At 41.3% G+C, this 16,832-nt stretch overlaps 1 protein-coding gene across 2 annotated transcripts in view; it reads right to left on the bottom strand.

The window, feature by feature from the left end:
• Positions 1-79: 79 nt before the first annotated feature.
• pdgfrb (platelet-derived growth factor receptor, beta polypeptide) overlaps positions 80-16,832 on the bottom strand; it is a 39,050-nt gene continuing 22,297 nt past the window's right edge. For both annotated transcript variants that reach the window (XM_086134142.1, XM_086134141.1), the window contains exons 8-23: positions 15,857-15,972; positions 14,737-14,860; positions 14,448-14,659; positions 13,495-13,589; positions 13,270-13,402; positions 12,073-12,177; positions 11,768-11,878; positions 10,402-10,558; positions 10,147-10,313; positions 8,808-8,920; positions 8,582-8,704; positions 7,859-7,970; positions 6,665-6,764; positions 6,479-6,584; positions 4,867-5,141; positions 80-1,578 (exon numbers count right to left, since the gene is read on the bottom strand). In XM_086134142.1, coding sequence (XP_085990268.1) covers positions 1,431-1,578; positions 4,867-5,141; positions 6,479-6,584; positions 6,665-6,764; positions 7,859-7,970; positions 8,582-8,704; positions 8,808-8,920; positions 10,147-10,313; positions 10,402-10,558; positions 11,768-11,878; positions 12,073-12,177; positions 13,270-13,402; positions 13,495-13,589; positions 14,448-14,659; positions 14,737-14,860; positions 15,857-15,972 — 2,197 coding nt within the window. In that variant the 3' untranslated portion in view covers positions 80-1,430. The remainder of the gene's footprint in view (positions 1,579-4,866; positions 5,142-6,478; positions 6,585-6,664; positions 6,765-7,858; positions 7,971-8,581; positions 8,705-8,807; positions 8,921-10,146; positions 10,314-10,401; positions 10,559-11,767; positions 11,879-12,072; positions 12,178-13,269; positions 13,403-13,494; positions 13,590-14,447; positions 14,660-14,736; positions 14,861-15,856; positions 15,973-16,832) is intronic.

The raw sequence follows: 16,832 nt of genomic DNA, 5'->3' as shown, positions 1-16,832 counted from the left end.
CAGCTCTGCGAAGTGAGACGTTGAATGGGAAAAGCACAAAAAAATATATAAAAAGACTCAGATGCATGCACTGAGAGGGTTTGTGCTGATACATATTTATTCTCACGTTACATAGAGTATACACATGGTCACCTTCATGTTGAGCTTTGGTAGCGTAGCTTGTGGTTGTCGGACACGGTGGACAAAGCGCTGCATGCATGACGTTTGCATCAGCGCACAGTAGCCCTTCATTATAAGCAATCATATGTACAGTGAATAGACTGTACATAACAAAGGCACACTTTTGTGCAAAGGCAGTGATACGCTGTATTTATTGTTCTCCTCAGTGTAACAACCACACTTCCTCACTGGCAGGCGGAACCCAAAATCTCATATGGCTGTACACATTTTATTTATTTATTTTTCTTTAAATCAATATTTTTTCCCCCTTTTCTGTTTAAGTACAGTACATTAAGTCAACACGAAGGAACGCATGGGATCAGACCTGCTGACGAGCTGTCTCTCAGGTTCGTCCACAACCAAATTCATGCACATAGTCTTGACAGAGCTGGCTTTGTCCATTGGGATGCGCCAAAACATCTTGGTTTACTGAAAAATTAACATTCAGAAATAACCAAGACTTATGTCTCAATATGTGTTCCATTAAAAAAGTTTTCCCCAATTTCGTGTTAGTTTTGCGTTGCAATGAAGTGATGCTCACCTGCATGCTAATTTCTCAAACATGACCACATGCCAGCGAGGATATACAAGTCAAACATCTTTTAACAGGGTGAACATTTCAAATGTACCTTGATCATGAATACATCAACATATTCGACATAAAGTGCAAATCTGGCACAGACCTATGAATGGAGGCTTATACAGTACACATAAAAAAGATCTCAATCTCATGTGAAATTCATTCAAAAGGACAAAAATATTTCGTAGTGTTCTCAGCTTCTTCGATTAAAACCACCGACTATCATTGTGGGATATCAAAACAGTGCATAAAAAAAAAAAACGGTCCCCATATTTCAACATTTTCCAACATGTTATGATTTTTTCTTTATTCAAGATCTGGCAATCAAACATCTGTACGTGATATGAATATTCACTTATTGAACAAATATAATTCAGTACCGAGGAATATTGTGAGGAATGTACCGTATCTGTGTCACTGAAGCGTTCTAAGAATGAGAAAAGCATGTTGATTACAGATTATGGAGAATTTCAGCGGCATTGAGTGTGAAAAAGGAAAAAATAGATATAGACTAAGAACAGAATGTCTCAGATGTGCTTAGTGGAAATACACAGCTCCTTTTAGTCTCCATGATGCTACATTCTACTTTAGTCATGTTCCTTTTTTACGGCCCGGCTTAATGATAGGAGGAAAAAGTCCCCAAGTAAACTTTTTTTTCCCAGATTTTCTTTTCCAGAATTCCTAAATGTGACTACAGAAAGCTGTCCTCTACCTCGGGCGTCCCCGACAAGCCCAGCAGAGCGTCTCTCTCGCTGGCCCCTTCCATCCGGTCCTCCTCTGGGAGCGTAGCGGTTGTGTCCTGAGACACCGAGTCCGTCTCGACCTCCAGCGCTACGGAGCTGAGACGGAGACGAAGTGACACGGTTACGCCTTGCTGCCATTCCGTTTGTCACGTCATGCCACTTTTGTTGCTTATTGCACTTCAAGCATTATGTCTGAAGCTTTTGTTTCAAGAGATCACAAACTCCATCGAATGTCTATTTCACCCTTTCATGCACCCTGTAACCTGGTAACATGATAAACTGTCCACCGTAGTAACCGCTGTCCCTGAAAGGGTTAAATCTGAAACAAAACTATTTTGACATTGGAGTAAGCCATAGTTTACAATAATAAAAAGTCACATTTTGGATCTTTCTCTTCGGAATAAAATTAACCCAGTACTTCCTTACCTTTATTCAGCCATATTTTCAAGTCAAGTCAAGTCAACTTTATTGTCAAATGTGCTTGATATGCAACATACAGCACAGATGAAATTTCTTTCCTCTCAACCGCAGGAGAGAGAGGAGCCGCTGCGGATACCCGCGTCACCATCAATTTTGGCAACGCTGTAGATGTTTATTCAATTGAAGCAATAATTACTCTCTGTCAATTTTTACCAAGGTAGGCTATTCATTGATATTTCTATCATCACTTCAAGACTGCAGTGATGACCGCAATGATTTCAGCCCACATTGGGATTTCCTTCATTGTGACCGGGAAAGCAATGGGCAGCCCTCGCATATTCGTGGTTCAGCATTCGTGAATTTAAGTGGGGGAGGATTTTGGGGGGAAACGACCCGCCTTTATTCACTGAAAAACTCACCTGATTATGCTCAGGCCAGAGTAATATAATACAATTACTTTGGCACCATATTGATGCATCTTGGTGTCAAGGAACTATGTTGAAAAAAGTTAAAACAAAGGTAGTGCTTTGCCGCCATCTTGTGTCACCTTAGCACCAGGGAACTGTGTTGAAGTGAGTCGAGGAGTTTCATTTAGACAAAAATAGTGCTTCATTGCCATTGTGTTACTCTATAAGCATTTAAACACCCTTTTAGGGGTAGTGTCAATTACTTTTCACAATTTTTAGAATGGCGGAGAAACACTATATACTGTATGTTGTGTATATATATATATATACAGTATATACACAGGATATCGTCACTTCGTCATCAGCAATTGATTGTGATGTGTTTTGTTAAGAGCAAACTGAATTGGAAATCAGAAGTCGTGGACAAGGTGGCAGGCTTGAACAACTGATTAGCACGTCCAACGACTGCTGAGCACGTCTGCCTCACAGTCCAGAGGTCCAGGGTTGGAATCCGGGCTCTGGCCTTCCTAAGTAGGGGTTTGCATGTTCTCCTTGTGGTTGCATGGGTTTTCTTTGGGTACTCCGGTTTCCTCCCACATTCCAAAAACATGCAAGGTAGGTTGATGGAATGCTCAAATTTGTCCGTAGGTGTGACTGTGAGTGTGATTGGTTGTTCGTCTCTGTGTGCCCTGCGATTGGCTGGCAACCAGTTCAGGGTATACACTGCCTACTGCCCGAAGACAGGTGGGATAGGCTCCAGCACGACCGTTGTGAGGATAAGCATCTTGGATAATGTATAATATGGATGGATGAAGTCATGGACAAGTGTGGGTGATCTGCCAATATTTAAACTGACCACTATTGTTCAATGTATGAAAAGAAGTAAATTTGGTGTGGGGAAAAAAACCCTCAGGGGTTTATAAAACCTAAGTGAGTCAAAATAATTTTTGCACAGATCTTCTGCCTAAATGGATAAAAATAATACATTTAGCAAGAAACATGAAGTGGGCAAACTCTTAGGGCACAAAAAGGGATACAATGGGACAGGACTGGCCCCCTTGAGTTTGACAACTTTGCTCTGTTCTGTTTAGGTTTTTATCCAGTCACATAATATACTTAAATTGTTTTGGGGTTTTTTTTTTTGTTTTTTTTTGTGGAGGACTTCTACGGAAGTAAATCTTCCATCAGTTAGAATTCGAATTTTGCATCAAAATTCCTTGCACTGAATTTTTTTTCAGCATTGAAATTCAACATTCAAGTGGAAAAAAAATTCAACCTAAAAAAGACAAAAAAATCAGTGTAAAAAAATTCAACATCTCAAAATCAGTAAAAAATAATAATAATAATTCTGCTGCAAAAAAATTCACCTGCACTTACATGGGACAAGTGAAATGAACCAATCTCTTTTTTCATCAATGGGCGCTTACAGCTTCTTGTTTACTTTCAAACTTAGCTTGTGGCCAACGTGTGCTCATTTTGAGCATGACGTCTCCAAATTGTTTTCAGCTGAATTAATTTTTGACACTAAATTTTTTTTATATTGAATATTTTTTCACTTGAATGTTTTCAATGCGGGCGGCCCGGTGGTCCAGTGGTTAGCACGTCGGCTTCACAGTGCAGTGGTACCGGGTTCGATTCCAGCTCCGGCCTCCCTGTGTGGAGTTTGCATGTTCTCCCCGGGCCTGCGTGGGTTTTCTCCGGGTGCTCCGGTTTCCTCCCACATTCCAAAAACATGCATGGCAGGCTGATTGGACGCTCTAAATTGTCCCTAGGTGTGAGTGTGGGCGTGAATGGTTGTTCGTCTCTGTGTGCCCTGCGATTGGCTGGCAACTGATTCAGGGTGTCCCCCGCCTACTGCCCGAAGACGGCTGGGATAGGCTCCAGCACCCCCCGCGACCCTAGTGAGGATCAAGCGGTTCTGAAAATGGATGGATGGATGTTTTCAATGCTGAAAAACATTCAGTGTTAGGAATTTTGATACCAAAAAAAAAAAACAATGTTAGAAATTCCAATTCAACCTCCGATGGCACAAATTTACTTCCATCGACCTCCACCAACAGGGGGGATTAGAGACCTAAAACCTAGAGCGTAGTTCTCATATTTCGTGTTTCCAAATATTAGATGTCTTCCCTCTAGTCGCTTGATTGACAGTCTGTTCAAACATTGCACTTTATTTCATGAGCGTGATAAAGTGTCGACATGAATAAGGCTAAGTAAGTGTAAAAGTTCCAAATTAGATTTGTGAGACAGCTCAATGATTTGTGGATTATGTCATGGTTTGACATTACCCCACAAACTCCACTTTTGACTGACATTTCTCTTCAGGGTTAATCTAATCAATAGGACCCCCTGAAAAGCTGAATAATTTATTTGGCCACCAAAGCCAATTGCCCCTGGCTTCATGTTCATCTATGTGATGAAAGTGACGTTCAACATACACAATTCTTCTCTTGTCTTAGCCTCACATCTGGATGTGTGGGTGTAGGATTGTGAGAAACAGAAACGCAGCATTTGGTGCACATGTGCAGACAGCAACTTAAAGCCTTTAGTCAGCTACCTCGCGGGGCTTCCCGACTCCATGTCAGTGAACGCATCCTCCGGCTTGGGGTCCGGGATGGGTATGATGTAGTCGTTGTACGAGGGCACGACCTCCTGCGAGGGAGCCGGGCTTGAGCGCTGACCGCCAGCTTCCGGGGGGTAGGAGAGGGAGACGGGGAAGGGGGTGCCGAACGTCGAGTTGGCTTCGGGAAAGGGGGAGGCGAGGCGTGGCTTAGTGCGGGCTACAGCTGGGTGGTCACTCTTCAGGAAGTTGTCACTGACTTGGCTGTATCTCTGTTGAAAAGACACCACAGATTGATTAGCTCCATAAGGCGATGATGTATTCACTGGCCGTTAGCATGGATACGCTTTTACTGCACATACTGTTGTATTCAAGGAAAGCGCTTTGTGCATTAAATCAATATCCTTCACATTACGATCCATGTTCAAAGTGATGAAGCCACAGATATGTTAACATTATTGTTGTTATTGCTCCTGAGATATGTTCACGCCACTCGTTTGGTCGAATTTTGTCAAGTTGTCGTAGTGAATGCTTAAAAGACTTCAAGTGTTTTGTCAATTAACAACTGTAGTTGAAGTCGATAAATAAACTGGCTTTCAAATTAATTCATCTTTCATTGGTCCTTATTTTAACGTATAAGACTAAAACATTGACGTATCATCAATCGGATATTCTTTAGCGTACATATGAATGTATTGCGCCGCTTGCATTTGTTAAAAAAAAAAAAAAAAAAGGAGGCCCTTAAAAAAGGGACAAGTACCAGTACACTCTTTCTCCTCACTATCAGGACAATTTTCACATCATGGTAGGTTAACTGCATGTTACTCTGCACGAATTGATAACTGCATGCCACTGCACATCCGCCATAGTACTGTACTGGACCATTGATCACTTTATCTCTGCTCGACGACTCTGCACGTTGTCTCACAGCTGGCATTGGGTGGTACTACTGCATAATGGTACCCTTTCATGACATAAAGTCTTTCTATACTTAGATGTCATGTCCTTGTTTGTCATAGTTGCTTGTTATTTCAATACTAGTGTAGCCTATACTACTGCCGACAAAAATTCCTTGTGGGTTTTACATACGTGACCAATAAAGATGATTCTGATTCAGATTTAGTGACAAAATTCGACGTGTTGATATCGAGCCCGAGACCAGTCGTACAACAGTAGTTGCGCGCAGATGTCAACGAGTGCAGTTTTTCCTAATTGGTCGCAGTAAGTTGTCTTACTTGCGCACAGAAATGCCATATACAGTAGTATGGCAAGCTGTTTGAGCATTACGTCAATATCCTTGAGATCCAGCTTAAAGGCACACTAGACTGATTGTGCCTTGCCATAATAACCATTTTCGACCTACTGGTATGCAATTCAACCTTACTTAAACTATGGAAAGCCATCTGAGCATTTATTGATATTGAACAAGTACCTGTACACTTTGTCTGCCCGCTAGTAGGACTAATTTAATGCACTAGTAGTCTTACGAGTATTTTTTTTCCCACTCCTGCCCTCTACAGCCATACAACAGTTTAGCACATCAGTTCTCTGCATGCTACAAGTGACACGCTTACAAACACGAAGCAAAGCGAAATGTGTAATCAAATACCTTTTTATAGCTTTCAGTCAGCAAGCTGCCCATCCTGTGAACGAGGGCGGAGAACTCGGGTCTCTTCTCAAACTTCTCTTCCCAGCACTTTTTCATGATCTCATAGCTGAGATGTAAGCAAAGCATTATGTGTTTTTCTCCTCGTTCTAAATTTGGTGTCGACACAGAGGCAACAGTGAAACTTACACTTCATCAGAGGCCTGTGCAGGTTTGGCCATCCTGTAGCCTCTCTTCAGGGCACTGTAGAACATCTCATTCATAGGCAGGTCAGGGTATGGGGTTCCCCCTGCGGAGAATGTGAAAATTGCTGAAGAAATGACCTGAATAATCTCAACCCCCCCCCCCCCCCCCAAAAAAAAACAGCAACAATTTAAAGAATATCAAGACTAGTGTTTATTCTTTCCAGAAAGTAGAGTTTCATTGAATTGAAGCAAGTGATGGGGATTGCCAAGTCACAAGGGCACAACTCAGTTCATTTGTAATGCCTCAGGGGGCTTTGGTCTTCACATGCTATAAACTCATCGGTAAACTGTCTCATTTATTTAGCACTCATTTCCATAAGCTATGCAAGAAGCTTCTTTTCAAAAAAGGAAATATAAATAAGATGACCGTATCCAATGCAAGTGAGTGCTAATTTTAAAGTCTAACCAATAGAATCATCTGACTGGGGAAAAAAATGGCAGCCGCACTTGGCCTCATTGCTCTCCTTTTAGGATCGCGTACAGTACCTGAACGTTTTATAAATTTTATCGTATGCCTGACATTCCATTCTCTGTGTTGATGAGAGAGGAATGTTTTGAAATAGGTACAGTATATAGATCCTTTTGGTAGTTTTTGCAGTAGTAGAGCTTCTTAGCATCATATTGAGAGTAATTTCTATTACATTATTAAGAATAAATACCACTGTAAACTACAATACCAATAATAAACATGACAGAACATTCCAGTCGTTTGTGTGGGCAGATTTTTAAAACAACTTTTGTATTGGCTCATGTTACAGTGAGTGGCTATTTGATTTGTGTAACAAAATAGCAATAGATTCTAATGTTACTTGGTAAGAGTGCTATGATTTACGATGACAAATGGCTGTCTGATAACAGGCTGTGTTGTGCCTTCTGCAGGGGATGAATGTAATTAATAAAGTCACTTGTAATCTATTTAAAGTGACTTTTTCATACAGAAATCATCTCATCAGTAATCAGAGACATTTTTCAAGGTAACCGTGGCAGCAATAAAAATACTCTCCTCTTTGCTCCTCAAATGACCCATTATTGGCTCTCGAAGGGAAAATGGGACAAACAAGTGACTCCCTTATTTAGTTGTCAAGGCATAAATCCCCTCCTGATTGATTAAGTGTGAAGAATCTGTCTTTGGACTTACCCAGCGTGAAAATCTCCCAGAGAAGAATTCCATAGGACCACACATCGCTCAAGGTTGTGTACAGATTGTGGAAAATGCTTTCTGGTGCCATCCACTTGAGGGGCAGGAAGGTCTAAATAGATTCAAATAAATAAATCGATAAAATAGTGTTGCAAAATGGAATTTTTAAAAGGGAGAAGTCATTTAAGGGCCCTGAACTGTGTTATTAAGTAACAATTTGTTTGGATGGTGATCCAAGGACACTTTATTTCAAAACAAGCCAAAAGCAGTTAGCGAGCACATACTGTAAGCTTTACTGATAATACACTGACTGAAAATGTTATTTGACCCCCACTGCACATAATAGTCACAATGTCTCTTTATGTATTCAGATTTTATTTACACTTGTAATATGTAACAAATACATGTATAGTGCATCATTGTAGTAATTAAGGTTATTGAAGCGATTTGTTAGAGTCTTAGAGACCACTCAATACAACTGAGGTGTAGAGAAGAACATCAATGAAGGCACAACCACTCATTCTTTCTAGAACATGGCCGAGAACATTTTATATATATATGTGTGTGTGTGTGTGTGTGTGTGTGTGTGTGTGCGTGTGTGTGTGTGTGTGTGTGTGTGTGTGTGTGTGTGTGTGTGTGTGTGTGACAGCAATTGACTGGCAACCACAAAAAACAGTCGAGGGTACAGCAATATTTGTTCATCTGTCTATGTCTCGTACTCACGCTGCCTTTTGAAATGTAGTTGGAGTCATGCATGATGTCTCTGGCCAGTCCAAAGTCACAGATCTTCACCAGTTTGCCCTCACAGATCAACACATTCCTGGCGGCGAGGTCACGATGAACACACTGCATGGGTAGAATGCCACCCCCGCCCACCAGAAAAGAAACAAGAAATCAGAACGAATCAATGCTAGCCACATTTATCTCCTATGTCAATGCAATGTCCTACATTCTTGGAGGCCAGGAACTCCATGCCCTTTGCCACTTGGAAGCTGAAACCCAGCAGGTCATCATAGGTGAGTGTGGACGAGTCACTGATGACCAGGTCCAGTCTTCCGCCAACTAGACCAGATGAGATCGATCACAGGAGAAGGTGAACGGATAAACATGACCAAGAGTGATGGGCCCTCATGGAGGAAGTGCAGCAGTCCTGTAGCTCAATGTATCAGAGCATTTTAGTAGTGTCTGAGAGCAATTCATAGTGCTTGTATGTGTGTGTGTGTGTGTGTGTGTAATTATTTCAGTGGTGCATATGAGCATAAACATTTACAGTCGTGCATGTGAGAGCTTTGTTGGTTTTTGTGAGAGTGTTTCAATAGTACACATGAGCAGAAAAAAAATCCATTGTGTGTGTGAGAGTATTTCAGGAGTGTATGGGTGAGAGCATTTCAGTATTGTGCATATGATAATGTTTCAGTTGTGTATGTGAGCTAATAAAAATTTTGTTGGATGTACTGTATGAGAGAGAGTGTTTTATTTGTGGTTGTGAGAGTGCTTCAGTTGTGAAAAAAAAATCAGTAGCATGTACAGTTGGAGCATTTCAGTCGCGTTTGTGAGAAAGTTTGAGTTGTGTGTGTATGAGCAGGACAAAAAAAGATCTTGAGTGAATGAGAGAGCTTTGTGTAGGAGCAAAATAAATCTGGTGGAAGAGCATTTCAGTGTGAGAGCGTTTCAGCATGCGTGTGAAAGGTAATCCCTTATAGCAAGGTTATTATAGATGATGAAAAATTTAAAAAATCATGACGAAAAAGTGAAAAAATCATTTTCATTAACGAAATAAAATATAAACAAGAGTGAACTCAAAGCAACTATAATGAAAGTGAAAATGTCCTTTGTTTTCATCTCTGTCAATTAATACATTTTCAGGGTTTATTTGAATTGTACTTATTCGGTATTCCTGTACAAAGGAGAAAAGGTTGTTTGGAAATTGATAAAGATATTCCATTTATAATTTTGAAAAAATAAATAAATAAAACGAATACCATAACGAAACTAGAATGAAGCATTTTCAAATAAATAAAAACGAATTAAAATTTAAAAACACGCTCTAAAAACAAATTGAAAGCAACAGAATTAAAAAAAAAAAAAAAGCCTAAATGAACTAAAAACGTAAGTCATGAAAAACACCAAACCATGAGAACCCTGCTTCAAACGAGAGTCTCTGACAGGCGCATGCCTCCATTTGTCTTCAGGTGCCACGTTTTCGGCTGCACCGCACGTGGCATAAAGCAGTGAAAAGGAATTTGTGTAAACATAAGACAGAAGACCACACTTGTCCCCAGTCAGACCTTGTTCCTGGTAAAGGTCCTGCTGGTAGGTGGACTCATACGGAGACGGCTGGATGTCGGCGTACTTGATGGAGTCCATCTGCTCCTGCATGGGGACATAGATGGAGGGCTCGTCTTTGCTCATGTCCATGTAGCCTCCGTCGCTCTCGCTTGCAAATGACACGTAGCTGCGGGGAGGCAACGACATGATGAGGGTTCCAATCCCACCGCACGCAATGTATGACGGGAAAAATCACTGAAAAGTTCCTTGCACACCCTTTGCCTTGACCGAGCGGACTGCTTGCCCTCGAGATCAGGTAGTCTTCATCTTGGTTCTTCTCGGCAAAATACTGCAAGAAGGTGTGCTTGTTTCTGTGCAAGTAGTCCACTAAGTCGCCATAGCGACAGTATTCAGTCACCAGGTACAGGGGACCTGATTGGTCGATCAAAGAGAGAAAGAGAAGATCAGATCAGATGTCCATGGACTATGGCATAGATTATTTGAATATTGTTAATAAAGTGACCTTTCCCTTTAATTTATTTGATATGTAATTGTCAACGTGCGCCGTGATTGGCTGACAACCAGTTCAGGGTGTACCCCGCCTACTGCCCGAAGACGGCTGGGATAGGCTTCAGCGCCGCCCGCCCCGTGACCCTAGTGAGGATAAAGCGGTTCGGAAAATGAATGAATGAATGAATGATATGTAATTGTGGATCCTGTAGTTGCAAATTTGAGTCTCAGGTAGAAACTGAGATCTAGCAAATCTTTTTGGACAGTCAAGCTAAATGTTTCTTGACATGTTGTAAGTAATGTTAAGGCGAGAAATTAAATCATCCTGGATTTAAAAGCCAGTGAAATTACATGCTGGATCAAATATATGCATCATAAAATTAAGTCTCAATTTTCCATTAGTTGGTGTGAAATGTGAACTCAGTTTCCACTCTTAGCTGATGTCAAAAAAAAAAGAAAGAAAGAATTGTGGTTCCATCAAAGAAGAGAAAAAAGCAGGACATAGCGACAGGATTTGACAAGCAAGCAGTCTGGTTCACTGCTTGGTTCTTGATTCTTCACAAACTGAACTTGTTGGTCACTCTCCCTTTTTTTTGTATGTTTGTTTTTTTGAATGGGAAAACCACAAAATAAAACAAGTTCATCTTGTGTGCCATGAACTAACCAACTACAGTCGACCATATTTTGATTTCAAAATACCAAAGCGGTGAAGTTAATTGTGAGCAGAATGGTGGGGAAAAAATACATGGCCAATTTCCACAAATCTAAGGTGAGATAAGCTCCTCTGATTTCGAAAGTCGAGATGATGCTGCAGAATTTACTTCAAATTTAATTTCTGCGAAAGGTTTTCATTCTTTAAGTGCCATTTAAGTTTTAAATATGAGCTGGGGTTGAATCACAATTTTTTTGTTTGTTTGTTTTTCGTAAGCATCTTCTGGTTTGAGCAATGTAAGACAATGGGACCGTACCAAATTAAATTCTGCAGCGGAATGGCAACACAAACTCCTTTGACAAAAGTATAAACTCATGGAGCATTGTATTTGTGTTTGCGTCCGTTTGCCCATTGTCCCCCGAGGAACGCTGCTAAAAAATTTGTGGCCCCGTCCAGCACTGATTTTACATGCCGCCCACCATGTTTAGTGCAGGCTCCCAGTAAGTTGACAACGTTGAGATGAGGACCCAGGTGACTCATAATCTTCAGCTCTGACATCAGGGCTTGAGTCTCACTCTTTCTGGCTGTAGCTGAATGAAGGCAGAAAAGAAGTGACATTTCAGCTTCAGATTTGGGGACAGCACAGTGAAAGTGCACACCGCTTTAGTGGCTTGTTGGCCGAAAGTCAAATTGGGCTGGCAAGCAAACTCAAGGTCGGTCGAGAGCAGCCGCTCTGCGGGGGACGACACATTGTGCGCATGATACTTTCCACTGTGCATCTTACATTTAAGCATTTTCACGGCCACTTTTGTGCAGGATTGGGAATGAGCGAGACCATATGCAGTGGCTTCGACCACCCTGCCAAAAGCTCCCGATCCGAGAGTGCGACCTGAAACACAAAGAAAGGATCGCTGCGACCAACACTCAACTTGAAATGCAACCCATCTCGTCTTGTGAGTTGAAGACAAATCTAAAGACACTAGAATAATGTAGAGAAATTGTTGGCAAACTGTATAAAATGCATATTATAGGCCCACGACCATATTACATATCATTATCAGTTCATATCATGCACTAAGCAAGCACAGCATAAAAAGTACGCTGATTCTGAAATGGTGACCATGGACAATAATCGTCTTGCAAAATTAACACAAATGCAAAACGCAAAAAACAAGCAAACGCCACACAGGAAGGCCGGGGCCCAGAATCAAGCCCATGACCTCAAGCCTAAGCTATTATTATTATCCATCCACTCATTCATTTTCCGATCTGCTTTATCCTCACAAGGGTAGCGGGGGGTGCTGGAGCCTATCCCAGCCGTCTTCGGGCAGTAGTGGGTACACCCTGAACTGGTTGCCAGCCAATCGCAGGGCACATAGACGAAAAACCATTCGCACTCGCAATCACACCAAGGGAAAATTTTTTGAGTGTTCAGTTCGCCTGCCATGCATGTTTTGGGAATGTGGGAGGAAACCGGAATACCCGGAGAAAGCCCACGCAGGCCTGGGAGAACATGCAAACTCCACACAGGAAGGCCGGAGCCGGGATCGAACCGACGACCTCTGGACTGTGAAGTCGCCCCTTAGTTATTTTTATTGTTATTGTTATTATTATTATTATGAGCAGTTGCAGGAATATTATTATTATTATTAATATTACTGTTATTTTCAAATAAAGACTACTATTATTATTTCTCAAGTGTTCTTTACTCCTAATTTGTTTTGTGGTGGATGGTTGCAAAAATGTTATTGATTAATTGAAAATGACAACGCAGCGCATTTCCTGAAATTATTCTCATTTTAGCTACACTTAAAAACGCCTTTTATTGGATTTCAACATATACTTTCAATTGGAGTCTGAACTAAATGAGGGTGAAAATGTGTGATTAGTAAATCTTGGCATCATATAAAATCACCTTCAAGTCTAATTTAGGAGTAAAAGCAGATGCGACAGAACCAGCCTCTGCGTGTGGAGGACTCACCCAGCACCAGGTTGTCTCTGGGCATCTCCCAGGTGAGGTCATAGGGCAAGTGTATGGGGTCCACGTAGATGTACTCGTGACCGTCCTGACTCACAGACTCGATCACCTTCCAGCGGATCTCGTAACGAGGTTTCTGACCACGCACATATGCGTACAAACGGCCGTGTGACTTTGCTGTGACGTGACTCCGGCACAGGATGTCGCTTGAGGTTGCGTTTGTCTCACCTTCCTCCACACGGCGATGAGGATGATGATGGACAGGATGATGATGACCACTAAGGCGAGGACTGCTGCCAGGACTGCCACCTGGGAGAAGAGCGCTGCAACGCACAAGGAGAACACAACATGAGCGCAAGCCCCGATGGAGTCTGTAAATGTTTTGGGAGCTGAGTTCACTTTACATAAAACTTCTACTTAAGGACAGAGTGAGTATGTTAAAAATTATGGAAAGCTAAGGAATGTTAGTGTAAGAAAGAAATATGATGACGTACAGTATTTAAGCACCAGATATTTACGACTCTAAATCCAATTTCAGGTCAGGTCTTATTATTTGATGAGGCTGAAACATAAACTTTGCTTCAATTCATCTTTCGTACTGAAGCTTTTAGCAACAAGCTGAAAAATCTGTGTTTAGCTCCCCCTCATTTCACCGCATGTTTCGTTTTCCTGAATTTATTATGGAAAAGTAAGCGAAGCTGCGTTTACCAAAGTGGCGTAAAAAAAAGTCTCCAAGAGAGTACAGTACTGTACAGGAGGCATCACATTTCTTGTTGTAATGACCATTAACAGGAGTCATTTTAACATTACAAAACAGTAAATAGTAGGGCACATTTAATACATGCATTAGCGATGACATTATTTTGAGATATTTCACTCTAAGTGCGGCGCAGTCGCACAAGTTTACATGACTGAATTGTTTGTTGTTCATGAAAATTAATGGTGTGTATGATTAAGTCCTGGGAATTCATTGCTTGCAATACAGTTATAAATACCAATCCGTTGTACATATGTCTTAACCTTATTAGGTCGGCAAGTGAGGTGCTGGTCACCGGCCACTTGTAGGGATTTGAACCTGGAACTCCTGAATGTGAGGCAGACTTGCGAACCACTTCCACAGGGCCAGTTGAAATTACGAAAACAAGCACACACTACATCACTTGCTTCTTCAAGACACTTACTGCTGGACACCAGTTTGACGTCTCTTCTGTCCACCTTCCCCGGCTGGTTGCTGGTCTCGCAACGAACTGTGACCTGCTGCGGCTTGTGGAAGGTCAGACGGCTCCACACCTGACTGGTTTTACGGCTCTCGCTGTGGGTGATGTTGGTGTGGATACTCAGCGCCTCTGCTTCTGGTGCCAGCGGTTGCCATATTGTGGTCTTGTTATCGCACCTGTGGAATAACATGAGCTTACATTGGATGCCAAAACACCTGCTTTGCTCCCTCGTGGTCGTCGTTTAGAGGCTTACTTTAGCATGCTGTTGCAACTGTACCACTGTATGGTCGGGGTCGGGATGCCCTCAGCTATACAGGTCACAAGGTGTCTCTTCCCAGGAAGGTGGTGGTCAGTCAGATCTTTAATCTGGGAGGGAACTACATACACGCACGCAGACATAGGCAAAGATTTGGTCATCTTGACTATTTGTAGCATTTCTCGAAGCTGCACTGGTCGCATTGTGTGTGGATATTTTTTTATCCAGTCACATTTCAGCCTCCATGTTCTGCTATGTCAATCAAATCTTCCTCACTTCCTCATCTCACTTGACTTTAACTATATTCACAATGGGGCTTTTTCTTTCACTAAACAGATTCCAAATTTCTCCTCACAGGGCTAGTACGTGGGCCCTCAATAATGTCAGCATTTTTCCATCCTCTCATTAATTTGTCAGAGCAAGACTTATTCCAGCCATTTTAAGACAAGCAAACACTTCTCGAGCCATCCGCATAGATTAATACCATCAATAAGATTGGCCAACAGCAAATTTTAATCAGAGATGGATGCATGTGTGTTTACTTTATTTTTGAGCACATCAGGGGTTTTTTTTAAGACATTTTCTTTTTTTGTTGTTCTTAAGTCTGTCCTATAAAATATAATATGGATTTTAGCATGCTTACTCATTTTCGCTATGATGTTTCAGAAGAAAATCGGACCCATTACTGAACCCAACCCTTCATAAATACTACTAAATGTATTAAAATATAACAAGTCACGAGTGCATCATTCTTTTACTATTATTATTGTTATGTATACCTGATGTGCTAGAAAAAAAAAGGAGGGCAGATTGTCAATCAGCACAACAACAAAACAAAAACAAAACAAAAAAATCCAGAAAAGTTTACTTGCATCTCTGATTTAAAAATTGTGTAAAGACGTCTTGGCCAGTGTGATCCGCATTTTTGGTGAGTTTGGTATTTGATTTCATATTTCTCTATCTGTTACATTAGATGAATATTGATTCTGGACTTTCCTGTTCATTGCAGACTGGCAAAAACAGGCAATTGCCCTGGGTCCCGAGATTTCATGCCTCCAAACATGTCATAAAAATGGATTAATGGATTATTTCCAATGGCCCTTTTCAAGAATCTCACCTTGAACTTCCAGGTCAAAAGTCACTTCTTTTGTGTCATCTCCATTGGTGACCCGAGCTGTGTAGAGTCCTCTCTGCTCCGGTCTCACCCGTACCAACGTGAGGATACTGACATATCTGAGTGGAATATGTAATAATCTTAACAGGACGATTTGGTAAGGACGCTTTCTCCTAACTAGGTGATCGTTGGTCAATGTTGCAATGGTGAAATAATTGCATTTCTCCCCTACAAATATGAAGCACTGACTATATCCCAGTAATGCAGTGCTCTCTACTGGTTACAATGTGAAGTGTGGGCATCAAGTGTCAGTTGGTATAAGTCACTTAGCTGATAGATAATAGGTGATGTAACATATAAAAATGGTGACACGTTCGATTTCGTACTCACCCGGGGATTAGCAACCTCAAAAGTATTACCCTATACTACCGCTATGTCTGACCATTACTTTATAAAATTTTAAGTCTTGGCTCATTGCCATTGTCTTGACCACAATCAAAGCTAGAACAGCCACAATATTAGAACTGCACTCTCTGAGCTACTGCCTCTGACAATTGCTCCCTTTCCTTTTGTTTTAGATCGATTGATAATCTCACAAGTGATTTCAATGCTGTTCTGTGAAATGCCCTCGACTCCATAGCGCCGTTAAGATTTCAAATTCGTCCTAAGAGGCTTACTCTGTGGTTTACAGATGAAACCTGCATACTTAAACAATCATGTAGGAATCTTTAGCTCAAATAGCATGCAATTAAACTTGAAGTCTTAAACGGTGTACATACTTGCTGCTATACAGGCAGACAAGTCAAGTCAAGTCAAGTCAACAGTATTTATAGAGCACTTTCAAACAGCCATCGCTGCATACAAAGTGCTGTACATGGAGCAATTTAACATGCACAATAAACAGTAAGACAAATCGGTAATAAAGGCGGTAGAAAGCACCAAACAGTAAAACCAAGAACAAATCTAAGTCATGCTGAGT

The sequence above is a fragment of the Hippocampus guttulatus genome, chromosome 2 (assembly GCF_054856545.1).
Source record: "Hippocampus guttulatus isolate MCC_2025c chromosome 2, RoL_Hgut_1.0, whole genome shotgun sequence".
In the NCBI taxonomy this organism is placed as follows: Eukaryota; Metazoa; Chordata; class Actinopteri; order Syngnathiformes; family Syngnathidae; genus Hippocampus; species Hippocampus guttulatus.
The sequence above is the reverse complement of the archived record's forward strand: the minus strand, read 5'-3'. Positions and strand labels throughout refer to the sequence as shown.